At 46.8% G+C, this 27,193-nt stretch overlaps 1 protein-coding gene across 2 annotated transcripts in view; it reads left to right on the top strand.

Moving 5' to 3' along the window:
- Positions 1-22,273, top strand: part of C9H1orf21 (chromosome 9 C1orf21 homolog) — a 105,504-nt gene extending 83,231 nt beyond the window's left edge. Inside the window, exons 4-6 of one of the 2 annotated variants that reach the window (XM_053984545.1) lie at positions 9,063-9,139; positions 12,758-12,818; positions 21,500-22,273. In XM_053984545.1, the coding sequence (XP_053840520.1) occupies positions 9,063-9,139; positions 12,758-12,818; positions 21,500-21,538 (177 nt within the window). In that variant the 3' untranslated portion in view covers positions 21,539-22,273. Of the gene's footprint in view, positions 1-9,062; positions 9,140-12,757; positions 12,819-14,432; positions 14,496-21,499 lie in introns of those variants that run through there. The other variant, XM_053984544.1, reaches the window with a different exon arrangement.
- Positions 22,274-27,193: the final 4,920 nt, after the last annotated feature.

The raw sequence follows: 27,193 nt of genomic DNA, 5'->3' as shown, positions 1-27,193 counted from the left end.
ATGAATGTGTTGGGAGAATCCAGGCAAAATCCTTATACAGCTGAGGACTGGAAACACAGTAAGTGAGCAGGCCACTGTAGTCTGTGAAACAATAATGATTCTTTCTGCTGGTCAAAAGTAACTGCTAAAACAAGGAGAAGGTGGTACAAAATACGCAGATCAGATGCAAGGCTTCTCCTGCAGTCCTAATGTTTCTCGTGTGTGTCATAGTACATATGTGATACTTAATAATATTCCAACTATTATGTCCTTTAAAATGCACACTTTACCCAGGCATGCTGGAATTTGCCATGTAGCAAGAGCTGTTATTCATTCTCTTGGGTCTTAAATCTTATGCCTGGTGCAAATTTGAGAATTAATGCAAATAAAACAGACGCTGCGAGGAGGAAAATACAGACATTGAAAATATGTTCCAGCAATGGCATTTACATAATTGCAATTACTAAAAATCTCAAAATTAGAGCCTTGGACAGTGCTGGAAGAATGAGAGCTTTTTGTAGGGAATTCTTTCTGGTTTGGAACACACAAACCCTTCCTGAAGTGAATGTATGTGTGTTGCTGAGTAGCATCACTCTTGGTTTTCTGTTACCTCACTTCTCAGGGTTACATCATTCATAATTTCTTGCTACCATTTCACTCTGCTTATCTATGTCATAACAGTATCTTTTAATTTGCACCACATCTTTAATTAGTTTGGGTTTTCCTCTTAACAACAACAACAACAAACTCAGAAGGACTTCGTCTTTGTTTTCTCTTGTTCCATCCAACCTGTAAATCCCAGGTTGGAGCAAGATGGGGAAAAAGTATCTTCATAGGATCATAGAGTGATTTGGGTTGAAGGAACCTTTAAGCTTATCTCATCCCACCCCCTGCCCTGGGCAAGGACACCTTCCACTAGCCCAGGTTGCTCCAAGCCCTGTCCAACCTGGCCTTGGGCACTGCCAGGGATCCAGGGGCAGCCACAGCTTCTCTGGGCACCCTGTGCCAGGGCCTGCCTACCCTCACAGAGAACAATTCCTTCCCAATATCCCATCTATCCCTGCCCTCTGGCAGAGGGAAGCATTTCCCCTTGTCCTGGCACTCCGTTTCTTGTAGACAGTCTCTCTCCACATTTCCTTTTGGCTCCTTCAGGCACTGCAAGGCCACAGTTAAGTCACCCTGAAGCTTCTCTTCTCCAGGCCGAACAATCCCAATTCTCTCAGCCTTTCCTCACAGCTGAGCTGCTCCATCTTAGGTGTATCCTGCTAAATTCCCTGTTAAGACTTGGCTAATGGGACACTGTCATTATCCTGACATCTAGGAGGATGTCAGTGCACTTTATGGAACTACTTGGATGTAGTAGAAAAATGTAATAAGCATAGTCTGCCCAAAGCTGCAGTTGACAGATCAAAGCCAGTGACCACCATAACTCCAGAGGAAGCACCATCACCATGCTGTTGTTTGCAGATGGGGGAACCAGCTGCTATTTTTAACACCTCCTCAATGTGGCTGTTTGGTGGTCACCATCATTTCATTGGGGCCATCCTACATGGTAACCCCAAACGTTGTATTAGGGAGGTGAGGGCGGATCTGTGTGCATCTGCAGTCTTGTTTGGTTTTGACAGCACAGAAAGATCTCAGGAGGCTTTGCTTGTATGTAAAGGCATCTCTCAGGAAACTGATTTTACAAAGGGTTAAAGTAGAGCATGTTCCAAAAACAGGCTGAAAAAGGCCAGTTTTGGCTCTAGAAAAGCAGCTTAAGAATTTGCTACAGCTGCTGAAAATGTAGACCCAGCTATTTAAGCAGGGCACATCCCTTTCTCTAGCTGTGTTCTCTCATATATGTTTGAAGGGCATAAAACTCTTCAAAACCATCCCAGTAAAAAGTTCTGCAAAACTGTGGTGCTGTAACCCTCCTGCCGTTCCAGCAAGGTGCCTTCATGGAGCAGGAATTCCCTGACACCCCAACTCCCTCTCACAGCATTTGTCCCTGGCTGTAAATGTTTCACAGACTTTACCCAGTCCTGTTGTTTCATGCTCATGGCCAGCTCTTTCTGTTTTACTGCACTTGGTGGAAAACTGCCTCCAGGAGGCACACATGAAGAACTGGGACCACGAGTAATATCTACATTTACCATAAATAAGTATATTTTTGTAAAAGCTGGTTGAGTGAGAGAGACAGAATAGTTGATGACACAGGCTTATTAAGCAGAAAATTAAATTTTGAGCCAGGTTTTGTTATCTAGGGTGGCTCTACAATCCAGAAAAGCAACATACCTGCAGAAGTGCAAGGTTGCCAAGTGCTTTTTGTTGCCAAATGTTTTCTGAAGTTTCCTCAAGAGTCAGCCTAGTCTTCCAAGTCATCAGTAATGGAGTTTTAAACTTTTTTCTATCTGATTTTGATTTGCTAGGTAAAAGTTTCAACCACTCTGATGTACCAAAGCCACTGAAGATCGGGTGTATTATTGAGAGCTGGAGAGCAGGTCGCCTTCCTGCCCACAGCATTTTGTTTGCAGTATTTTGGATATCTTCTGATGCCACTGTTCTTCATGCTCTAAGGCACCTTGCCACCTGGATTTCTGGGGCATACAGCTGTGAGGGACAGTTTTCAGCCTCGTGCCAAGTTGTTGGTGGAGGGGATGTTCCCCATCTTCCTTCTGCAGGTCCCCTCGTGCTGGCAGTCCTGCAGACGTGTCCCTTCCCCTGCTTCCTGCCCGTGCTCTCTGCGTTTATTACACGGATGGGCAGGGCTCCTGCTGCAGGAGCAAGGCAATTTCCCATGTGACCTGAAACTTCATGCACCTTTGGAAACAAGTGTTCTGGCTTTATTTATCTCTGCTATGCTCATTTTCTTACCCTGGCTGACCTTTTGGAGTGCTGCAGAGGAGCGCTGAAGGAACCAGAAAACCCTGATTGTCAGGGCAGCATAATCCTCATATTTCACAACAGAGGCATCTCACCAGTGATTACACCTCTTGTTTTCTGTAGAGGACACCTTGAGGTTTATCAGTCTGTCTGCAGAAAGGAACTTTGAGGTAGAAATCCAGATGTTATTTTTCTGGACCTTAGTGTGCCAAGCTATAAAGAACCCCAAGGACTGACCCATGTGGGTTGATAAAAGCTCAGAGCTCTGAAAGGGAGCAGGATGGCAGTGTGCAGGGAAGAGTTTCCCTGCAGGACTCATTGGTAGTACTTATTTATCATTTATGTGCCTTATTTGTAATTTCATCTGTTTACCTGGCCTAATTTCCTGTCGTCAGGCCAGCTGCTGCTCCATGTCTGCTTTTCACACAAAACCCTGGTTTTTGGCTTCTACTCGACAGAATTAACTGGAATTACTGTAACTAATTAGCCCAGACTTTCTAATATTGACTGGGAGAAAAGATGATGTTTAGAAAGTTGTAGCCATTAGACTTAGTAAATACTCTGTGAAGCTCTGTGAAAACCCTTCAGTGGTGGGAATTGCCCTCCTTTTTTTATCCCCTGCTCTTCAATGATGTCCTCCACCAAAGCTCAAAGGCCACTGACTTGGGCTGAGGGTGAACTATATTTAGGTACTGCAGAAGTCCTGTAACTCACTTCTGAGGGAGCTTTTTCCTTCCTCTTCCTTTGTTTTCTTCTTTATTTTTTCCCTGACTTTATACTTTGGGCTGGATTTTTCTGATTTTTGAGCTCTTGCAGCTTGAGTTGAGTGTAAAGGGCATGTTAGATGTTCTTCTGAAAACAATCCCTTCATAGTTTTTAAGATCTCAAAAGCATTTAAAAAGAGTTACCAATGTGTTACTGCACCACTGTGTGTGCCCCTCTGCATGACTGGTAAATAAACACTGAAAGCAGCATTCCCTGTTTTCTCAGCAATGGAGACCTTTTGGTGGGCTGCAGACAGCTGCTCAGGATTTACACATTTCTCTTTTTTTACCTGTTTTTTATCCCATTTTGAGTTTTTTTTTTTTTTTTTTTTTTTTTTGGAGGGGGCTTTACAAATCTTCCATATTGCATTCCAGGAACTGGAGTTCCGACAGCAGAATTTCCCAGTACAGTAGTTTTCCCTGGGAAGGAGGAGCTCCATTGAGCTCCATTAAGTGGCTGGTTTCAGGATGAGGTCTGCCCTCTGGAACACGTTTTGGATCCCTGATGAAAGCACAGGATTTTTCCCTGCCAAGCCTGGGTTACACTCCCCGTGTCAGTGCAGACGCACTGCGTGATGCTGGCTGGGTTTGCAGAATTGGGTTTTTTTTCTAAAATGAATGCCAGGCCCTGTGTCTGCTGCTGCCTTCCCCTTGCATGCCTGAATGGCCTCAGTCTCTCCCACTGCTGCCTGGGGATAAAACTCAACAAACCTACTCAAAAGTGGGATTTTTCCAGTTTCTGACTATAATTTATCACCGAACTAAAGGCTGGATGAGGTTGGAAGAGACCTCTGGATGTCTTCTAGTCCAGCCCCATGACTCAAGCAGGGCTATCTGGAACCTCCTGCCCAGAGTCAAGTCCAGACAGCTTTGAGACATCTCCAGGGATGGAAGATACTGACAGGGGTGGGGCCTCATGGGCAACTCCTTCATGCTGGGCTGAGGAGATACTGACCTGACACAGCAGGAGTACTTATTAAAACATTCCATTTAAGACAAGGTTTTTATTACGAAATGTGACCTCAAGCTTCACCCAAATGCACAGATAACCAGCCATGTTTTCAAGTCCTCCCTGCGAGGATCAAGGTGCTCCAGCAGCAGGACAGCCAAGGGAGCGTGGTGACAATGTCTTTGTTAGGTGTCTTCTGACCACCAGAATCCATTCCTGCCCGTGTGCCCTGATGGTTAAATTCACTGCTAAGCCCTGCCTCTAGGGTCTGGTGTACATTGTGGGGGTGATGTGCATCTGGAGCTCATGGTGTGGTTCTGACAGGATCATTATCCTGTGCAGGACCAGGATCATTGTGGGTTCATTCCAAGTCAGGATGTTCTGTGATCCTGTGAGGCACTGCTTGGTGTGTGCACACCGAGCTCCTTCCCAGCCTGGCTTCCAAAGCCCATGGTCAGATGGGTCCTTGGTTTTCATCATCCCTCATTCCCTGTGGGGATCTGAGAGGGGGAGAGCAGACTCCTGTGTCAGCACCATCCATGCCATGCCCAGGACACCCTCCTGGACTGGATGCCTGTACACATTCTGGCAGGGCTAATGTGATTCCTCTGATGAAATTGCATCCAACAATAATCTCCTTTGACTAGTATCTGAGATTTTTACATATCTGATTTGCCCCTTCGTTATGAAGTTACTCTAAATGACGTTTTCAGGTGGTTTTGCTTCCAGGTAGGTAGAGAAAAAGAGAGAGGCTCTCTTTCTGCCAAAGGACAGCACAAAAAATGAGCCCTTACGTACATAGAAAGCAAGGAAACGAGTAAATCTCATGGGTCAGTGCTTCTCCCTTGTTCATCCTGATGGATCAGACAGCCCATGTGAGGTATTACTACCTGAGGCTGGTGCTCATGACTGAGTGAGGTCAAAAAGCGCTGGGCTGGCATATTGAAATTTAACATCTCATCGTTCAGTCCATTTCTAACTGATGCATTTGCTTCCTCCTTTTCAGATACAATTATTTTTAAGAATATTTTATGGTATAAAAAGAAAACAAATACTTCATTTTTCCTCTAACTCACTTTAATGATGATTTGCTTGGGTCTAGAAAGCAGCTGAAGGTGCTGTTGGCTCCTTTGAAGAAAAGTGTCATCTTGATATAAATCAGGAATATTATTTTATAAGGACTGTTAGCAGCTTACATGAGTCAATCTGTGGCGGCCTTATGAAGAAAAGCAAAACACTTCAAATGAAGTTCACATGTCTCTAGAAATGGGCTTGTCAGAGGGGAGGCATCAAGAGAAATGTTGACAGATATTTAATTATAATGGCAGTAGTGGCTGTTGCTGTGTTAATAGCATCTGGCAGCAGAGTCACTGCCATCTGTTAGTGCCCTGAAATCCTGGAGATGGTGCATCCTTTATGGAGGAATTAACAATAATTAACAAATCTATCACATAAAATCACCTTGATTGGATGACAGCCCTACCTTGATAATGATTAATTGCAAAATAATGTGGAATAAAATGTCCACTATTCTCCTTTTTTGCTACTGCTGCTCTACAAGTGCAGCATGCTGGGGGATTTTCTTTCAAGCCTGTGGTGTGAGGCAGCATTTACTGCATTTATTGTAAATAATCCTTATAAGCGGAGCTAGATTAAAACCAAACTTCTGCATATTCATTTCAATTTACAACAGATTAAGTCTCTAAAACCAGTTGTGGTTCTTTTGGTGCGTGGTAACTTACTTAATGTTAAGTGAGGGAGAAAATTGGACTGCCAGAAGTGACCCTTCAGCCAAAGTCAAGTCAGTCTGGAAGAACAATCTGACTGCATTAAAGCATTTCAAGGTGTTTTTGTTAGCTTAGTGTTAGAAGCCAAGCCATTAATTTCTGATGAGTCAGTTTGTCTTCAAAGCTATGAGAAAAAATATTCTATTTGTTTGCATTTGGAAGAATTATTTTTGAATGTCTATTTTTATCCAAGCCAATAATTCGATCAGTGCAGTGAAATATCACTGCCGTAAATAAGAGTTATAAACAAAGCAATGAGCCAATTTGAGACCTGCTTGGGTTTTATTTTTCTCTTAACTCTTCCTTCTCTGTCTGCTCCTGCTGAGCAACAGATGGAGAAGGTAACATACTCTTTGCTTAAATAGGAGAATTGCAGTAGATAATTGAGGTGTGGTAATTATCAGGAGCAATAGGAGGGAAAGAGTAAACTCTGGAATCTTGAAGTCAACTAAACAGGAATTTTATTTCTCTTTTCCCATGCATGTCAGTTAATAATCTGAATATTGCTCTGGGACCCACAGTGAGAAGGCAGCATATACTTTTCTTGTGTCTTTCTATTTGTTCCTAAGTGCCAGAAGTTTCTTTAGGCTGGGATTTGGACTGACTCCAGCTCTTGATAGAGCTGCACTGACACCAAACCATGAGCAGAGATGTGGAAAGCTGAGTTTGTGCTGCCTTGATTTATCACAGCTTCCAACACAGGAGATCTAGATCAGAGTCTTCCCTTCCCTTTCCCATCCCATGGAGTAGATCTGAGGATAAAGGCAAGAGGCTGGGGTTTAGCTGATTTATGGCTTTGTTGTCTTCTCCTTGACACCCATCCCTCTCTTTTTGTTTTGCTTTGACAGCCATGTGAGTCAGACATGAGCTCATGGGTTGTGTGTCTGTGTGCACATGTGTTCATCACACACAACATGTACGTGTCACACCCTCCTAGCACTGTTAAGACTGGAAGATGCTTTGAAAAAAGTGATTTTGGTTTTTGTTCTGCTGCTCTGGCATGATACCACAGGATCCTGAGCAGGCAGTGGCTGGTGGGGTGTAGCAAACACAGACACCCTTGTTAAGGCTGGAAGAAGGGCTTGTTTCTCTCTCACTGCTATTTTCATGCAAGGCACTGTTCCCTGGTTAGGAGGATTAGAAGATATGCATTAAACAGTGTTAAATATGCTGAGGCAGTTGATGTTTACAGCCCTTGTAGAATTATTCATTAAAATATTAACTGCTAGACAGCCTCCTTTTCTTTTTTTTTTTTTTTTAATTCAGTGATTTAGTAGCCCTTTCCAAAATCTTGTGTGATTCAAACATTCAAAGACTAAATAAGGCTAAATAAAACCACCAAAATTACCCACAAAAACACTGATTCTTGGGTTTATGTTTCTTAAATTGCCATGGGTGTGACATGCCTAAGAAATACAGAGGGATTTGTGGAGTGTGTGAGCTCTAAGATTTGACTCAGACCTCTCCCATCTGCACCAGCAGCTTTCCCTAACACATGGCACTGGGAAGATCTGGAAGAGGCTGTATCCCTCTGAAGGATTTTGGAGACAATAGATACGTGTTTGCATTAAGTTTTGGGTTACAAAAGCTCGTGACATGATGAGGAGGTCTTACCAAGCAGTGCTGGCTCTCAACTCTCCCCTCCCAGGCCTTTTTTAAGATGTTTTTAATGGTTCTGGTCCTCTGCAAAGGACAGGGTTGTGTTCTTGTCTATAAACACAGACTGGTTTGTCTTGGAAGGAACTTTAAAGCCCATCCAGTGCCACCCCTGCCATAGGCAGGGACACCTTCCACTAGCCCAGGGTGCTCCAAGCCCCCTCTAACCTGGCCTTGGACACTTCCAGGGATCCAGGGGCAGCCACAGCTTCTCTGGGCACCCTGTGCCAGGGCCTGCCCACCCTCACAGGGAACAATTCCTTCCAATATCCCATCTATCCCTGCCCTCTGGCAGAGAGAAGTGATTTCCCCTTGTCTTTTCCCTCCATCCCTTGTCCCAAGTCCCTCTCCCTGGAGCCCCTTAGGCACTGGAGGGGCTCTGAGGTGTCCCCAGAGCCTTCTCCTCTCCAGGTGAACACCCCCAGCTCTCCCAGCTTGGCTCCCGAGGAGAGGGGCTCCAGCCCTTGGCACATCTCTGAGGCCTTCTCTGGACTCTCCCCAGCAGCCCCACATCCTAAATTTGGGGATCTTCAGAGCTGATTTGCTTCTTTGGGCCCCTTGTGCCCAGTTTTGTGGCTGAGCAGTTGCTGCTCTTCCCCGGCACATCTGACATGTGCTTCCTCCTGCAGGCAGTTCTTTGATGCTGATGTTTCCCCACTCTGTTCTGAGCCAGCCTGGGGGTGCTGGGTGACTCTGGGACTGTCTTCCCAGTGCTTTGCCTTGCTCTGGTGCAGGTGGAGGCTGGTGTTGTTGTTGATTTATATGAGCACACCCCATTTTCCATGGACCACTGGAGAGTTTCCAGCCAGCATGGAGTTTGATCCCTGGATTTCATCCAGTGACCCAGAGGCAATTCCACATGCCACTGAGCCCAGGGTGTTTAAAAATTGCCCACCTGGGGTCATTTCATCTCTTGTGTTACCTTTAATTTCATTTTTGCTGAGCTTTTCTCAGTCAGTTGAGCCTGGACCCAGCCGAGTGTGACACCCTGATGACAAATGCCTGTCACCTCTGTGTGCTTAATAAATACTGATGCTGTTGTGTGCTTTTTGTGTGTTTCAGGAAAAAAGTGCCAGTTCAAACTCAAGACTTAAATCTAATAAAGAGATCCCAGGATTAGTACATCAACCCAGAGCAAAGTAAGTTCAATTTCTGTTGTTTAAATCATAATACAAATAAACACAAGCAGTGTCTGTGAGGTTCACAATTACTGCCTAGGCAAAGACCAAATGACCCTGTAGCCCTAAAGTCATGCTGAGTTAAGTACTAGAGGTAAGATCACCTGTGTCCTAAGACTGGGAAGCATCCTCTCCTTTGCACAGCAAAGATGCAGGACTTGAAAAAAGGTGAGATGCATCCTATTGTGCCCAACAGAAGACCTGTGCTATTTCTCAGCTTTCTATACAACTTACACAGAACAAACTTCTCTATATCCACTGGTGTTCCTAAATACAAGTGGGTCAGTCCCAGGGAGGTTTTTGCTAGCTCCTGGTGTAGATTAGCACCTGTTCTGCCTGGGACTGGGAATGGTCAGGTTGTTACAATGAAGGTTGTTCTTCCCTGCTTGGTTGGCAGTTCTGTGCCCATGCTCTGCCTGGGGTCAGTCAGTGTTACATTTGCCTCTTGTGGCAGAGCTGGTTGTTGATAGTAGTAACTCATTTCTTTTCTAACTCAGTGTTACATTTTAATCGCTAATTGGCTGAGGAATAACTGATTACACAGAGCCACATATCAGGTTCATGAACAGCAAGTGATAAAGGTTTGTGATTTGGGTTTTGAACACCAGTGGAAATGCTGTTCCTTGTGCCCTGCCCTCAGGGCACTTACTAACTTAAACTTGCTGCCTATCAAGTGCCTTGAGCACTATTTCAAGTCTGGAAACTTTAGTTATTTCCTAATCAGCTGACAGTGTAATTCAGCCTCTTTTCAAAGGGAAAAGCCAAGTGCTTTGGCTGTAATTGCAAAGAAATTCATGGTAGGGAGGTGGAGGTAGAAGCACTCTTCAGAAAAGCTGTACTTCATTATTGTGGCTCAGTCCTTCCCAGCAGGGCCAGAGATGTATTTAACATGCTCTAACATGAGGCTAATTACTTTGGGATAAAAAAGGCTGTTCTTTTGGTGGGTCATCTTTTGGTACATCCACAGCAGAGGAATTGCATGGGGCCAGGGCTTCCATTCCTTCATAAAACTCTAATTTGAAAAGTCCCTGCAGAAATCAGAGCTGACCGAAAAGCCTGTTTTTTACATTGCATTGACAGAGATAAATATTTCTGTCACAGACCTGCAAAAATAAGGATACTTCCCAGAGAGGTGCAGAATGTAACATAAGGTTGTTGGGTAGATTCTCCAGTGTTTGCCCAACCTACCACTGCATTTCTGTTTATAAAGTGGGCACGTGTGTTTGAGTTGCTAATTGCCAAGTCAGCAAACAGCTGTTATAATGTACAATTTTTTTTAAGGTTTATCATCTAAAAACCATAACAATTCTGACTGCAAGGTGGGGTGGCATTGGGTGGAAAAGGTCTACTCAGCTGGAAGAGCAGAAATTAATAGATATATCATTAGATGCATCTTACAGTACTGTTCTGGTACAATGGGTGTTACTTCTAAACAAAACATGGACTTTACAATTATTCTACAATATTTTGATGTCAGCTGAAAAGTAAGATCCCCCTGCAGGAGGATTTTTTCCATCCAGAGCCCTGGACTTCATAACCAGGGGGTGTAGGGAGCCAGCAGTAGCTTTTATGGGGGTCTTTGGCAGAGGGAGAAGGGTTGGTCCTTCCTCTTTACACCCAGTCCTGGTACCTGCCACACCTTCAGGGCTTCCCCCTGCACCCTGACCCGACCTCACAGGCACTTGCTCTGTCTTTTCATCACCAAACTTACTCCCCTGACACCTTGAATGATCAAACACACCCACCAAGTACCCTGGGACAAGTTCATAACTCAGGGTGTGACAGCAGCCTGAAGCATCAAATGAAAGTGGTTATTTCAGACCAGTTTTACCCTGCCAAATCACAAACTCTCGGAATGGTTTGGGTTGGCACATGAAAAATCAACTAACCCAACCTCCCTGCCATGGGCAGGGACACCTTCTACTAGACCAGATCTGTAGGATTATCCTGTGGGAATTTTCAGGGATATGACTACACAATACTCCTTTTTTTCCCCCCTGCCTTCTTTTAGTTCTGTTATGAATTATGGTTGGGGTGAGCCACTACAGTATTATCTCATTTTATTAGAAACTGGATTTATGATGTTTTAAAGGCAAGACTATTTTTCAAGCACTTGCCTACTCAAAAAGGGCTGCACTGCTCTAAAATCCCTTTCCAAGGCACCTGAGTATGCAGGTGATGGGGTCAGCTGTCCCAAAAAAAGCATCTCTTCCCCATCTGAGGTTCAGGTGGAAAGCTGAGGAACAGGCAGACAGCTGGGGACAGGAACTCCCTCAACCACTGAAAGGTGAATTGTTCCTGCTCCTGAATCACCAGCTTTAGGTTTTAATGCCATTTCTGAGCCCTCCTCGTGTGAACTGAGCTTCATTTATGTCCCACATAAGCAGATCTTTGTATACGTTCACCGATAGCAGGGAGGGCTCAATGCTGAGCTTTGTGGGGAAGTGCAGCCCGTTGTTGGGCACTTAGGGAGAGCATTAACTCATTACAGCTGAAAGGATCGCTCTGAGGAAGAGGGGATGGGTGGGAATTCAGCAAGCCCAGCCAGCTTTCTGTGCTGGGGAAAATCTCCAAGAGCTGTGTGTCCTTCTGACCGCTTGGCATCATTGTCGCCGCTGGCTCCGGTCCCCATCCTCCCCTTTCTGCATCTTTTTGTGTTGCACATGGAGTCCCTGGCACATTTCCCCAGCTGCCTGTGAGCCCAGTGCTCCTCCCTGCTGCGGGTCCAGAGGATGCTCCAGCCTCACCTTCCTGGAGGGGTGTTACTCCTGCATGAAGGAGGCTCTCACCATCCCCCCAGTACCACCTGCCATCCATCCTCACCCTTGTCTCCTCCTCCTTTCTGTGTTTTTGGCTTGCAAGTTCCCCATGGGGAAGGGCCTGTGGTCTCATGTGACCATCAGCGTTTTATAGACAAAGAAAAAAAGAGTATTTTCCAGCCCTCTTTACTACTGCAAAATCATATCACTGAGCCTCTTGGTCCTGAAGAATTAATTGAAGTGAAGGCTCTGGAGCACCAGGAGTGGCTGAGGGAGCTGGGAAGGGGCTCAGCCTGGAGAAAAGGAGGCTCAGAGGGGGCCTTCTGGCTCTGCACAACTCCTGACAGGAGGTTGTAGCAGTTGTCAGTCTCTTCTCCCCTATAACAAGTGGCAGGACGAGAGGACACAGTCTTTAACCTCACGTTGTGGGTGTCTCATTCTGTGGTGGTGAGGCTGGCAGTCCTGGAAAACCTCCTGTCCTGAAGGAGAGGGGGCTCTCACTCTCCCTGTCAGGGAGAGGTACTGTGCTACCAACTTTGCAGTCAGCCTGGAAAAGGGAACAGTCTCTTCTGGATGTATGTGGATCCATCCCAGTTACCACCCCAAGTGTTGCACATGTACACAGAACTAAATGCAGTAATTTTTTGTGGGCAAACAAAAAATAGGGGGAAAAAGATTAAAAATTGACATTGTAGATGAAACCATAAAGTAATTTATTTTTCATGGTGGTGGAAGCTGACAGCTGGCCCCTCAACAACCCTGGGCTGTTTTATAATGGAAGAAATCCTGTTGGTATTGATAGTGTTCCTTTGCCTTCCAGCATGCACATCTCCGAAAGCCAACAAGAATTCTTCAGAATGCTTGATGAAAAAATTGAAAAGGTAAGACACAGTAATGTGAACATCCAGTCTCCCTCAGGGGTGGGCACAGCTTCATGGGGAGGACAGTGACCTGCCTGCTGCAGCTCCCTGTGTTCTCCATTATTTGGGGGGGGGGGGGGTGTGGCCCAAGATTTCCCTTCCAGCTCCTTGGTTAGATAGCTCAAGTACAAAGAAGACCAGGAGGGTGAGGAATTTGCTGAGAGAATCCTTTGTTTTGTGGGAATGTCGCCAGTCTGGGATTCATGGCAGGCTAACTCAGATGTTGAGGATATACATGCTGGGTAAAGGTGAAGAGCAGAGTGGGATTTTATATCATTGCTGATTTGATCTTGCATCTCACCGGAGACAACTGGAGTGTTAATGCTGGTAGTAGCTGGGATACCCCAGGAATTCTTGCTGAATCTCCTCGAAATAGCCACTGGCTCCAAGGGATGGTGTGGCTGTAAGAGTGGGTAACCCTGCCCCAGGGCTGTGCCAGTGAAGTAATGGTGCTGGAGATGTTTTGAAGAAGAGGATGAATAATTCTTTGCATATCTCAGCTGTCCTGAGAGCAGCTTTTGTGCGTTTCAGAAAGCTTTTAAATGACAGCCTTGGCTTCTTTGTGAGACACAGTGAAGGAGCTGGAGCACAGCTCATACTGCGAGTGGCTGAGGGGGATGGGGGGGCTGATGTTCACACACCAATTTACTCTTTACACTGCCTATTTTGGGATTGTGCATCTTGTTTAAATACTTCATATTAAATATTAGCTTCCTCAGTAGCAGTACACTGAGGAACTAATTTGTACTGAGTACTGATTACTAATCAGCAGTACACTGAGTACCAGTTTCAGACTGGTTTCAGACTGGATATGAGGAAGCATTCCTTTATGGAAAGGGAAGTCAGACATTGGAACAGGCTTCCCAGAAAGGTGGTGGATGCCCCAGGCCTGACAGTGTTCAGGAGACATTTGGACAATGCCCTTAGCAACAGGCTGTAATTTCTGATCAGCCCTGAAGTGCTCGGGCAGTTGTTGATTGTAGGTCCCCTCCAAAAGAAATACTTCTAGTCCAGTCTAGACTATTCTTCTGTTCTTTTCTGTTCTGTTCTATTCTATTAAGTTGTCCTGTTGGGTTGCAGAGTGGAAGGGAAATTTTTACTTGCATGGCTCTGAACTTTGGTTTTTTTTGCCAGCACTCCTGGTCCTAGGAGTCAGAGTGCTGCAGTGGGTGCATCTCGTATTTGTCCCAAGCAACACATTTGTTACTTTCTTCTTAAAAAATAAAAATTATGAAAACAAAAGAAGACATAAAGGGGAAGAATAAAAGTGAGGAGTTCATAGATTCATGAGAAGAATATTTCAGTACCCAGTGTTTTCCCTGGGGTAAGATTTTATGTAATCTAATGCATTTAAAGGTAGAATTTCTACATATCCATAATACAGCTATATCTCCTTTGAGTAAATGCATTCACTCCATGAATATTCAGATGCTTTTTCTGGACATCATCACCTTCCATAATGTTGAGCACAGAATCTCCAACAAAATGCATTTTCCAAAGACATTTCCTATCTGCAGACCAGACAATGCCATCAGGCTGTATCTATTATGAATTTTGGTTAATTTTTGTTCCCAGGGTCTGTGGCAGGGCACTAACACCCTCATTCCCCAGCTGCCACGCTGAGGTGCAGCTGACCCTGTCTCCTGTGGTTGGAGCTGTTTGGATCCACTTTGAGATGTTCCCAGGTGATCTCCAGGGCTAATTTATCTTGGGCATAATTTATCTTTGGGATCAGGAGATTGTCTGTTCAGAGGAAATCCACGGTTTATCTGTCAAAGAGACCAAGTTGCTGACAGCTGATGGGATTGGCAGGAGTTAATGTGCAGCTGGATGTGGGATTTGTGTTCCCTGGGGACCTCCTGTGCCTGAGGAAATAGTCTTCATTAGAGAAGTTTGGGGGTTTTTAATTCATCTTTGCTCAGAACGCATTTTTTCTCTAGGTGTTGTCACAAATGCCAAAAAAGATTGGAAAATCTAAGGGGTTTGTCTGATCCTTAAATAGCATTTTCAGTCCCTTCTCCAGGGAGATGGAGGACAGCAGTCAGACATTTAGAAGGATTGTATCAGTGGCAGCTGACAAAGTCTGTGGACGTGTGGGGGGTGTTGCCAGTGGCTGGTGAGGTCCCAGACCTGGTGGTGTTCCCATGGTTACCGTGGCTTTGGATTTGTGATGGAGGCTCTGTGGGCTGTGCTTAGGAAACTCCAGTCAGGAGCAAAACACCCTCAGCTGCACTGAGATGCCCCGGGGTGCTGGGTCACCAAATCCAAGTGCCCAACAGCAGCTCTGACATGAGAGCATTAGGCAGGAGCATTACATGGGGGCTTGGACCTGGCACAGCCATTCTGTGAAATAAAACTCCTGCAGCCAGAGTGTGCAATGGAAAGAACACGGGCTGGTGTTTCGTCAGCTGCAAACAGGAAGTGTTTGTGAGTCCTGGAGATCAAAAAAAGCCTTATTGAAACAGTCTGGAGAGTTTCTCTGGAAGTCCTGCTCCCAGCAGTGCATTCCTGGCTGCCCCTACAAAGCTCCACTGCCTCCTGCAAACGTCACCCGAAGGTAAAAACCAAAATGTCACGAAGCATGGAGCTTCTGTCTACCAAAATTCAGTGTCAAAACACTGTGAGTCGTTCAGAGGGGGACATCTGCTCTGTCTCTGAGTGAGTCTGTCCCTGCTGCAGGAGCTGGAGCTGAACTGGCAGGTACAGAACTGCCTGTGGTGGTGGGAATGCCATTCAAAGGGTTTGCTGGAAGGAAGAAATACTGGGATTAGGGCTGGGGTAGGACTGACTGAGAATGTGAAAGTCAGCCTCCAACGTAGGCTTAGATACTGGTTCTGCTGGAGTCAGCCCAGTCCTTTCAGAAACACGAGAATTTGAGGTAAAATTACTCCCAAGACCGATGAGAATCCAGAGTTAGAGGTTAGATGGGAGACTGGGAGCAGCTGCAGAGAGCTGAGCAGTCAACAGCACAAGAAGCTGTAGTTACTCTACTACTGTAGCTGTAGTTAGAATATCCTGAGCTGGCAGAGACCCACAGGGACCATGGAGTCCAGCTCACAGGACAGCCCCAAGAATCCCACCACGTGCCTGAAAGCCTTGTCCAAACACTTTCTGACCTGTGGCACACCATGGAGAGGAGAGCAAAGGGGAAGACCAAGGACCTGTGTGCAGCACAAGGCCCTGAGTGGTGGCAGAGCAGGCTCAGAAATGTTCCCAACATCTGGCAGCAGCTGCAGCGAGTCCTCGTGGGGCTTCCCACTCACTGAGGTTACTGGGAGTAGAGTCACGGGCTCTGCTTTGGGAGACAAAAGGCACATCTGTTCCAGAGTTCAGGGGGAAATGGAACAGAGACAGGCAGTGGGAAGGAGGCAGCTCATCTGCTGTCAGCATTATCATCATTTATTGAAAATTAGCCTGAAATCACAGAAGTATATTCCAGTGGAGGATGAGCAACAGGTAATAGCAGCAATTAAGCTCGAGGAGAGCGTTCCCTGGAGTAAATTAGAAAGATGTGGGTCAGGAGTACAAGTGATTTGCTTGACCTGAGAGATGAAGGCAGAAATACACAGAAATATGGCTTTGGAGACCAGAGAAGGAAGCAGAGAATGACTGAACAGTCCTCCTAAAGGGAACTCTGCTGCTGCTGGATAAATCTGAGACCTGCTGTGCCCAGCAGAGGAGAAATGGGCTCCACTGGCTGCAGCTGGGACTGGGACAATCACTGCACGCCTATGGTGGGATAAATCTGATTTTGATCTATCAGCTCTGATTAAGAAGATAGAAACATGTCCTTGTATCAGGCCATTTGTGTTGGTATTCAGGCAAGTAAATTAATGACCTGGGTTCCCTCCAATCTGATACATCAAGGCCTAATTTAGTCAGATGTTGCATTTGGACAGAAAAAGATTTGCAGTGAAACACACGATGAAGAATTAACTTGTCTCTCCTAAAGTTTCTCCAGACTGTGGCTGTTTTTATCTTCTTTCTACATCTCAAATTTTTTGGACCCTGATTCCACAGGGCTCCATGCAAATTCCACGTTACTCTCTGAAAAGAAATGGCAGCACAGGAAGGACATAGACCTGTTGCTGGAGAGGGACTTGGGACATGGGCCTGGAGTACCATTTGAAAAGGGGGAATGGCTTCCCACTGGCAGAGGGTGGGGTTGGATGAGATATTGGGAAGAAATCCTTCCCTGTGAGGGTGGGGAGGCCCTGGCACAGGGTTCCCAGAGAAGCTGTGGCTGCCCCTGGATCCCTGGCAGTGCCCAAGGCCAGGTTGGACAGGGCTTGGAGCACGCTGGGACAGTGGAAGGTGTCCCTGCCCGTGGCAGGGGTGAGACTGGGATGAGCTTTAAGGTCCCTTCCCCACCCAAACCCTTCTGGGATTCCATGAATTGCAGAGGGTGGCTCAGAGCAGAGTTGACCCTGGGCAGAGCCCTGCAAGCTCAAGTCTTGAAGGGGCCCTGTCCCACCAGGGCTTGCATGAAATAAATATAAATAAAAATTAAAAGCTATAACATACGAAGTGCTGACTGTGAAAAATGTACCCATTTAGTGCTTGCTAGCAAAAACATCTTGATGATGGCTCTCCTGGAAAATGGTTGGAAAAACAACTGCTGTCTCTGAATCCTGCATGGAGCAGTACAACGATGTGGAGGAGTTATCTCCTTGAAGTGCATGTTATTACTGGAGGCCTTGGCAGAGTGTATAGGCAACTGCCTCCCTGCAGGGAAAAGGCTGAGGGGTAATGGAACAACTGACAGGCAATTCCTAGGATTATATTTGGGGATTGTAACCCCACAAGAGAAGCACCTCTGGCTTTGTGGTTCAAAGGGACCATGGCAAAACAATCCTGGGCAGCTGTGCCAGAGGAGATCCATCACTGGTCCCATCATCATGAACTGGCTCCTACATGGCTACGGTGATTTGTAAAAAATAATCACAATGCAAACATGCTCATGGACAAAAATGAGATTAAAAAATGAGATGTGTTGCTGTGAACTCTGATGGGCACCCTGAGCCTGGGACATGGTGTTGCCATGCCCATGGGGGATGTCACCGTGGGTCAGCCTTTTGAGCACCAGCACTTGTGTTGGGGTGGGCGTGCAGGGATTTTTCCCCCAGTCCACTCGCCTGGCCTCGGGAGCTGGTGGGAGAGCAGGCAGCCCGTGGGAAGGATGCCCGGCAGCAGCTCCCTGCATCCCTCGTTAGTAACGCTGGCCGCGGCAGCGGGGAGGGGGCACAAAGCGGCTCCTTGGATGGGATGGAGGGAGGGAGTGCCCTTGGGAACGGGCTGCCAGCCCCACGTACGCCAGGGCACGCTGGTTAGGCTGGAACTCATTAGCAAAGTGGATTGCTCTTAATGACTCCATTGATTTTTCCCTAACAAAATGAGAAACGGACAAAAACCAGCGCAGTACATGCAATGATTTAGTGCCGCCTCCCGGCATTTTCTTCCCGTCCTTTCTGAGAGCACTGTAAACAAAACCAGCCCGATGAAAAGAAAAGGGTTCCCAGCGCGGGGTGGGGCGGGGGCTGCCAGCCGGGCCCCTCAAAGGGGCCACTGTGTCCCCAGCCCCATCAGCCCGCAGGAGGAGCTGCTTGCTGCGGCTCCTGGCCCTCTCCATCCTCTGCCTCCTCTCCCTCCTCTGCCTCTCCTGCCTCCTTTACCTCTCCTCCCACCTCTCCCTCCCCTGCCTCTTCTCTCTCCTCTCCCTCCCCTGCTTCCCCTCCATCCTCATCCTCCTGTCCCTCCCCTGCCTGGCCCAGTCCTCAGGCACAAGAGGCCATTGAGCCAGGTTGTTTATTGGCCTGTCACCCACACAATGGGGAAAAGGCCTTTTTCCTGCGAGTTTTTTCTTTCTCTTTTTATTCCCTAAAAGGACATCATGAGCATTCCCTGGAGGGGCATCATGAGGGGAGCACTTTGGAGGTGCAGCAAGGGGAGAGATGGGGGATGAGCCCTTCTGGTTTGGGTGCAGGCAGCAGGAAAAGAACATCAGGCTGCTTTTTAATTTATCTTAAATTCACTCACTCATTTAGAAACACTCATGGTGTTCTGTGGACATCTACAAAAGCTGACAGTTGTATTTTGAAACTGCAGAGGTGGGAGATGGGAATCCTCAGGGATTAGCTGGACTTGGAGGCACATATTACAGTTCTCATCTTCCTCAACATACTTCATTTAAACTTTTAATCATTAAAACTTCTAAGAAATCACAGAATTAGAAGGGACCCACAAGAATCATTGAGTCCAACTTTTAAGTGAGTGGCCCATGGAGATTGAACCCACAATTTACTTAGTCCATGGCTGGCCCATACATTCCTGTTAGTAGCCTCTCAGTACCTCTGGCTCCTCTGGATGCAGGAGACTGCTCCTCTGGACAGAATTTGACTGCCAGTCATGGAATTGTAGAATCAGAGAGTGGTTTGGGTTGGAAGGGATCTTTAAAGGCCACTTTGCCAACCCCTGCAGCAAGCAGGGACACTTCCACTAGAGCAGCGTGGTTTCTGCTAGCTCTTAGCTGACCATTTCCCATGAGGTGTTCCCAGGCCCATCTCAAGCACAGCAGCCTCTCAGTGATCAAGGGATCATCTCCTCCAGCATCTGGCAGACATCCTCTGAAACAACCAACAGGCCAAAAATGGACATTTTAAAGTATTTAACTGGATTGTGGCTGAAGCTGCCTTTCCTCTGCCACCAGGGAGAGGAAGGAGCTCCAAGGGCACAACCCTTGTCTTGGATTTCTTGTGCAGCGGGGAAGGCTGTGACAACAGGGCACTTTATTCCTTCTCTGATCTTCCTGAGCAATGCTGACCTTGCTATTACTGACAAAAATTTGGGGTGTAACGTGTATACCAAAGCTCTGTGGGGCACCATTGGGACTCACTGCAGTCTGGGCATCACCTGAGCTGGCCGGGTCACCAGAAGGATACAGATGTGTCCCCATCCCCAGCAGTGTGCAGATGGAAGTGACGTGTCTGGGAGGACCAGCCCAGCTCCTGGTGGCCTTCAGGCCTTGGTGGGAGGTGCTGTGTCTGTGCCATGGCTAAGACTTGCTCAGCACGTTGGTTTGGAGCAGTTCCTTGGCGTCCATTTGGGGACTGATGCACTTGGCAGCCACGGAGCAAACCCAGAAGCAGGAGAACAGCAGGAGGAGGAGGAGGAGGGGAAAAGTGCAGGATGGCTTTTCTTCTGTCAGATTTGGGTCTGCCTGGGGCTTTAATAGCAGTGATGGCCACCAGTGGGGAGTGCTGGGCCATGGGGCTCCCTCTTGAGCAGGTAAGGGATGTCCTGGAAATGCCCTGAGCTCAGCCCTCAGTCTCTGCTGCTGCCTTTCACAGCTCTGAAGCATTTTGGACAAAGCCTTCATCACCACCAACTCAGTCTCCTGGATTTGTCCAAATGTGGTCCCTGGCCTGGAGAAAACCGACAGATTTGTGCTTCACTGCAAAGAATTGAAATGTTCCTTCTTTTTGAGTTACAGCTTTTAGTGCAAAAAATGTAATTTTTTTTCCCTTTCTTTCTGGGTCAGTGATTGCTGAGTCGGAATTTGGGCTGATGAGTCTCTTGGGGGTTATTTTAACGTACTTAGAAAACACTTCTGCTCTCAGTGCTGGGCCACAGGGAGTTGTCAGAGCACTGCACATTCCTGGGTCTGGGCTCCAGCAAAGCCAGCTCTGCAGTCCCACCATCAGCACTGGGACTGCAGAGACGTTTTGGAGCCTTTGTTCCAGATGTGCAGCCCAGCTGGGTGTCCCAAATAAACTGATCACTCCTACAAAATATCTCCCCTTTTTCTGTTGTCTTTCTGGCTCTCCTTCTCCAGGTGCTCAGGTGATACACCCAGCACACGGGAACAATGGGAAATAGTCCAGAGGTTGAGATTTTGGGTCCTGCACTTGAGGCAGTTGTTTGATGCAAGATCCCCTGGGGGGCTTGTGCTGAGCAGCTCAGCTCCAGCTGGTTTTGTGCAGGGAAGCAAGGACAGTGGCTCCCAGCAGGTCCTTTCTTGCTGCTCTGCAAGAACTGGGTAGGGAGGGATGGGATGTGCCTTCTCCAGGCCACCCCAAGGGAAATACCCAGAGAGATGCTGCTCCACACCTTTGGGATGGGATAAAAGGCATAACATGACTGGTCTGATAAGAAATCCGTGTTTTGTGAAGCTGAGGCTGAATCCCCTGTAGCACAAGCATAATTTCAGTACAAATGGCATCTTTTGCTCTGGGGTTGAACTTTTGCTGGGGTTATCAGATGAGGGATTCTTGTTCACAGCAGCTGCCTTGTGTTGCTCATAGGATTATATGCTTTGTTGCTTTTGCCTCGGAGATTATCCTTTCACAACAAATCTGGGGGCTGTGTCCATCAAGGTGGATCTTTACATAAAGCAGGTTTGTAAATCAGTTTGTTGGACCCCCCCTGGAATTCACTATATGGGGGATGATGTTTATGAGATTAATAGCGACAGAAAGGGAAGTGTCTCTTATCCTGGCTTCCTGCAAATTCCCTGTGTCTGAGGTTTCTACCCAGCTGTGAATTTAAACCCCCCAAGTTCAGAGAACTGCTCTCAGTAAGTGTTGCCTGAATTTATTCCTGTGTGCTGTCTCTAAGTACCAACTGCCTGGCCTTTGTCCCTGCAGGGTCGTGACTACTGTTCAGAGGAGGAGGATGTCACATAGTGCCAGCTCTGCGCTCGCCCCAGGAGCACCTCCAGTGTAAATAGATCCAACCCAGCCTTCTGGATACAACCTTTGGGATGTCTGCTCAAGTGAACAGCACTCCATAACAGAAGAAGACCATTTCCACATTATATGCTCCATTCAGTTACAGTGTTTCCTAATGAACACATGAGGAATATTGCTAAGAACTCGTAAGGAACTGTTTTTGTTGCTGCTAGTTAAAACTTGTTGCAACTTCTCACTTTTTTCTGTGTCCAGATATGCAGCAAATCCTTAAAAGTTAATCCAAAAGACGTTGTTGATTTTATTGAGGCTTCTGGCCTGTTTTCTATCAGATGAGGTAGTGTTATACCAAGCTTCCATAAGTGAACATCCAAGCATCTAAGAAACACCCCTGAGCTGTGTGTCCGTCCGTGTCGGGGCCAGAGTGCTTGTTAGTGCTGGTGATTCCAGGCTTTGGAGATGGGATGATTTTGCCATGGCAGGCCTTGTTTCTCAGCTGAGAAGAAGCTGAGAAACTATTATCCATTAAAAGCATGTTATCACTGAAATACTGGAAGTGATACAGGAGCAGGAACTTGTATTTTATGAGGAAAAAAAGTTTCATTTAAAAGGTATCTTAATCAAGGACTAAGCTTGCAGTATTGGCTTTGCTGAGCACGAATGGGAGTGTGATCACAATCATTTTGAATCTCTTTTTTTCTAAGAAAATAAACATTTTACTGTTTTTATGTATTCTTGTCTTTTACCATTCCTACAACACGATGTTTTAAGAGTCTGGGGACAAGGAAGACCAAACCTCTCCTCCGCCTTGATGTGTCCTGTGGATCTGATCTCTTAAAGCAGCTCTGTGCCAACTGGGGGGATGTGTTGTGTGTCCTGTAGAGTTTATTTTTCCATATTAAATGGAGAGGATATTACCTTCTCAAAAGCAGATGTAATATTTTTAACAAATGCTGTCATGAGTTAAAAAAAAAAAGGAAAAAAATACAGCTTTTGTATTTATTATTTCAAAGAAGATTGTTACCTGTGCTGATATTTCTTCCAGCTTTGATGCCATATGAGGGCAGGGTTTGCACTGCATCCAGTGGAGATGCTTTGTCAGTGTAGTTTGCTGTCACTGTGTTGATTTCATTTGTGGGATGGGTGTGGACCAGACTGAGAGTGCATTAACAGCATCTCCTACGATGTGGCTGACACTTGAGTGGAGCACTTAGCCCAAATATTGGCCATTTTTCACTGGGCTTTCTGAAAATCAGATCCCTCTAAAGGATGTAAGCCCCTCAAAGATCACCTGTGAGCTCTGCAAATCTCTTAAGTTACTGCTGAATTTCTTGACTAAAGAGGTTTCCCTGAATGCTGGCTCTGAGTGGGGCTGGACAGTCCACATCAGAAGATTTCATTCCCCATCAGTACTGTGCTGTACCTGGAATATCTCCAGAAACCCCCAGCTCCCTCTGCTGCCATCCCTGCACTGGATTTACCTTTGGCTTTTGGGGATGAGCACTGGGGACAGACCTGGCAGGTGCTCCTGAAGGGCTGGGTGTGAGCCCATCCAGCAGGAGCAGCTTTCCAAGCAGCAGCTGTGAGGCTGCAAATCAACCTCTTTCCTAAAGGTAGAAGCTATTTCTGAGCTCTGCAGGCTGCCCAGGCCCCTGCCTGCCTCAGCCTGAGCCCAGTGGTTGCTGTGTTGCAGGATTCAGACAACTCAAGAGCTTCCACAGCTTCCCCTATACAAGCTCAGTGTCAGGGTCCAGCATATTCAGCTGTATCCTGTTAATGGTCAAAAACCACCAGCCAGCTCTGATTTCCCTAGATCCTTGCTCATTTGAGGAGCTGCATTGGCCAGGCAGCCCCTCCCAAGTATCGTGACCTCCCTGGAGACAAAGTTTCTCTGCCTCCCTCCCATCACATTGCTGTTCCTGGGGCTGTGGCATCTCTCAGTGCTACGGAGCCATTGGGTTTTGTGATGAATTCTTCTAGGTGATGTCTCTCTCCTCCTGGATATGATTTTTTTTCCATAATTTATGCCAGCCCTTGAGCAGGTGAGTTACGCTTAGGAGAGTCGAGAGACTGTGCATTTCAATTATTTAAAGCACTTTAATTAATAAAGAGTCCTGGGGCTTGTTCCCACAAACCCTTCTCTGCAAAGCCCTTTGGAAAGCTTTCACCATAGTGCAGGAGTGATGGGGTTGGGTCTGTTGTTTTGAAACATTTCCTTGTCCAGGTGCTGAACATCTCGTGTGTAAATGTCCCACACAAACACTGAGCTAGACACATCGTGGTCTTTCTTTCAGCCACCTCTTAGTTTTAAGAATTCTTTTATTTAATATTTTCCTTGCTGCTGCTGGTGGTACTGGAGACCTGCGCTTCGGTGGATGTTTTGTGAGAGAGGAGAAGCAATTCCCATCTTACCTGTGCTTGTATTCCAACCAGCAGCAGGTGCTTTAGACTTCTGGATGAGTTCCAGCCTCCCTGCTGGACCTGTAGATGGCAATATTTGTGAAGGCCTGGGTAGGCTGTGGTGCTGCTGGCTGGGAGGCACGAGGGTGGGCAGGAGGTTTGGAACCTGCTGGTGTTCTTCCACCTTTGCAAAATCCTGGCAGATTTTGTTAGACGTCTAAATATATGTGGCAGCTGAAGGTCTGTAATAATACAAGCAGATTACTTGGCTGAAAATGCATCTCTCCTTGGAGCTCTACCTCCCCATTGATTTGCTCTGCTCAAATACATTCAGCAGTGTGGAAAAGAGGAGGCTGGGAAGAGAAGAACTTGCTCTGTATGCTGTGCTTGGCTGTAAATGGGATTTCAAGATTCATCTCAAAGTGCCAGGGAAGTGATTTGAGGTCCAAGCTTCTCTTTAGGAAGCTGATGCATTATTTCCTGAGCTCCACAGCATATTCTGGGATCTTGGAGAAAATTATGGTGAAGGGGTTTTGCAATCAACCTTCTTCCCTTGAAGTGCTTTCTCCTTTGTCCAGAGCCCTTTGAGTGGTTTTCCTCCTTGGAGCCTGCCCCATCACTGGAAGGGGAACTGGGGAGCTGCTGCCCATCCCAGCCCCTTCCACCCCCCAATTAACATTGATTTCTTCCCTTGCATTCAGTCAGAGGTTTGGTTCTTTTGAATTAGGTCTCCCTGCCAGGATCCAGCAGGACCTCTGTGTCCTCCCCTGCCACAAGCCCTTTGTGGCCACGGATGGGCCACACAGCTCCGGGCTGGCTCACCTCTCCATGCCCTTCTAAACAGCAGGAGCAGCAGTGCTTTAACAATCCCAGGATTTTTTGTGGTGTGCCTCTTTCTTGGTGTAAGAACACCCAGGCTGATGACTGGCCCCAGAGTACAAGAGGATTTGAAGTCTGGATGATGAGACGGGAGCGAAGGGGTCCATGAAGCACCAGGGAGACGTGTTTGAGCTCCGAAGACATCGCTGTCATCGCATGAGAATGGGCTTGGAGATAAATATTCTGTTCTCAGCTATTTTGGTTTTACCAGGTCTGTAAAACAGTAATTTCCTGTCACTTTCATTTGGAGTTAGCAGTGACTCAACTCCAGATCAGCCTGGCTGACACTCCAGACCTTCAGGAGAAGAGAGGCTGGTGATGTGTGTGTCTGTCAAAGAGCAAATGTCATGTGGGCTTTGCACAAAAAGGGTGGTTCCCAGTTCCACCGTGGTGGTGGGACCCTGGCACAGGGTGCCCAGAGAAGCTGTGGCTGCCCCTGGATCCCTGGAAGTGTCCAAGGCCAGGCTGGACAGGGCTTGGAGCCAGCTGGGCTAGTGGAAGGCCTATGGCAGGAGGGAACATTGTTCCAGGTTGCCCATGGAACAAGATGATTTTTAAGGTCCCTTCCAGTCCAAACCATTCTGAGATTCCATGACTATAAAAGCAGTGCCCTGACTCAGGTCCTTTGTGGGGTGCTGGGGAGTCTGAGCAACATCCCTGTGCTAAAGAAGCTTTTACCTGTCTGGGGCAGCCCCAGCCCAGGGGGTAAGTAATGGCATTTGGACTCTGGAAAATCAAAAGCTTTGATCTCAGCCAAGATCACTGTGTGGTAGGGGCAATTTTTAGAGTGTTCACTGAGAAAGCACAGATTTATGGCACTTCTGCCAATGTGGCTTTATGGAAGATACTTTTGGGAGAACTGAACACTGCAAGACTCTGCTTTGGGTCCTGGTGGTGCTGGGCAATTCTTCTTTTTCAGGCTGAAATCTCTCTCTGTTTAGTTTAATTCTGTAGGAGTTTTGGAAGAGGAGACAAGAAATGAAGGGATGGCTTTGGAAGGGCACCTTATTTGCTTGTTGTTGGGGAGATCAGACATCCAAAAAGCTGGGTAAGCCCTGAGTGAAATTTCTATTATTGTTACTGAAATTCCTATTATTGTTACTGTGCTGTTGTAGCAAAGGGAAAGAAGCCCCAGGCTCAGGGTACTTCAAGATGGGAAAGTTGATAGAATTCAAAGATGTTCATATCTTTGCTTTATAAAAAATCATATTATTTTCTTTCAGTTTAGCTGCTCACATCTACCCATGACATCCAGGGAAATACTCACTTTGAGTTTGAAGATGGGACAGTCACCATCATCATCCTCAGGATCATCATCTTCTTCATCAACACGTGTGGGACTGTGAACCTCCTTCATAGAAGCCAACTCCAACACCGGCCTCATGGACACCCATGGCAGCAAAAGGAGAAGCCTGTGATTCTTCCCTCTTGAAATTACTCCCTTTCTCCACCCTGCTGCTCTGCCATCCCAGATGGAGCCTGGCCCTGGAGCAACCATCCTTCATCCCTGCAGAACAGCCCCTGCTAAAGCCTTCCAGGTGTGAGTTCAACAGAAAATTTATATATTGAGTTCTTCTAATATATCTGTATATTAAATTTTGAGACAAAAAGTTCTCAAGAGCAGTTGCTGTGAGAAGCTAGAAAGCTCCGTGTGGGAACAGAGCATATTCCTGGGGTTTTGGCATTCTGCTTTTGTGTCTATTAATAATCCCCTGGAGTGAGTCATATGGAGCTGCATTTATTCACTGACTCGGAGAGAGCTGCTACCCAAAATAGCAGCTCTGTAATTTTTTATGATGCTGTAATGCCAGTGCAGTGAAGATTGACATCATTTGAGGGAGATGCTCCAGCCTGGCACTCAGAGAACCCGTGTCCAGCCCCACGAGGAACGTGGAGAGCCACGTGCTCCATTACATAAAAGCGCCGGGGAGCCAACACAGGGCGGAGATGCCTTTTCTGTCCTCACCTGAGCATCTTTTCCCCAGATTTTTCCCCACTTTTAGGTCTTTCTAAGCAATCTTTGATAATTTTCTTCAATCATGAAGAGCACTGGGCCAGAGGACGATGAGGAAATGGCTTTTGCTGCGGGGAGGAGCCTCAAGCACGTCTCAAACCATCAACCTGCCTGCCAGGAGGTCCATAGGGAAATCCTGAAATGCATCAAATTCAGCATCACCAGCTCATCCTTTTTCTCACCCACAGTGCTGCTCTGTGTCCCTTCCTGAACCCCTGAGCATCCCCTGGGCCAAGGCCTGTGCCCAAAATCCACCAGCTCCTTCCCAGCCCCGTGTTCCCCAGGCAAAGGGCAGAGAAACGCTGGGGTAGGGTTTGGGCTGGGTTTTTTAAGGATGGATCTGGTTTTCTGGATGGCTT

This window comes from Vidua macroura, chromosome 9, assembly GCF_024509145.1.
Source record: "Vidua macroura isolate BioBank_ID:100142 chromosome 9, ASM2450914v1, whole genome shotgun sequence".
NCBI lineage: Eukaryota > Metazoa > Chordata > Aves > Passeriformes > Viduidae > Vidua > Vidua macroura.
Note: the sequence above shows the minus strand (reverse complement) of the source record. Positions and strands in the feature narration are given on the sequence as shown.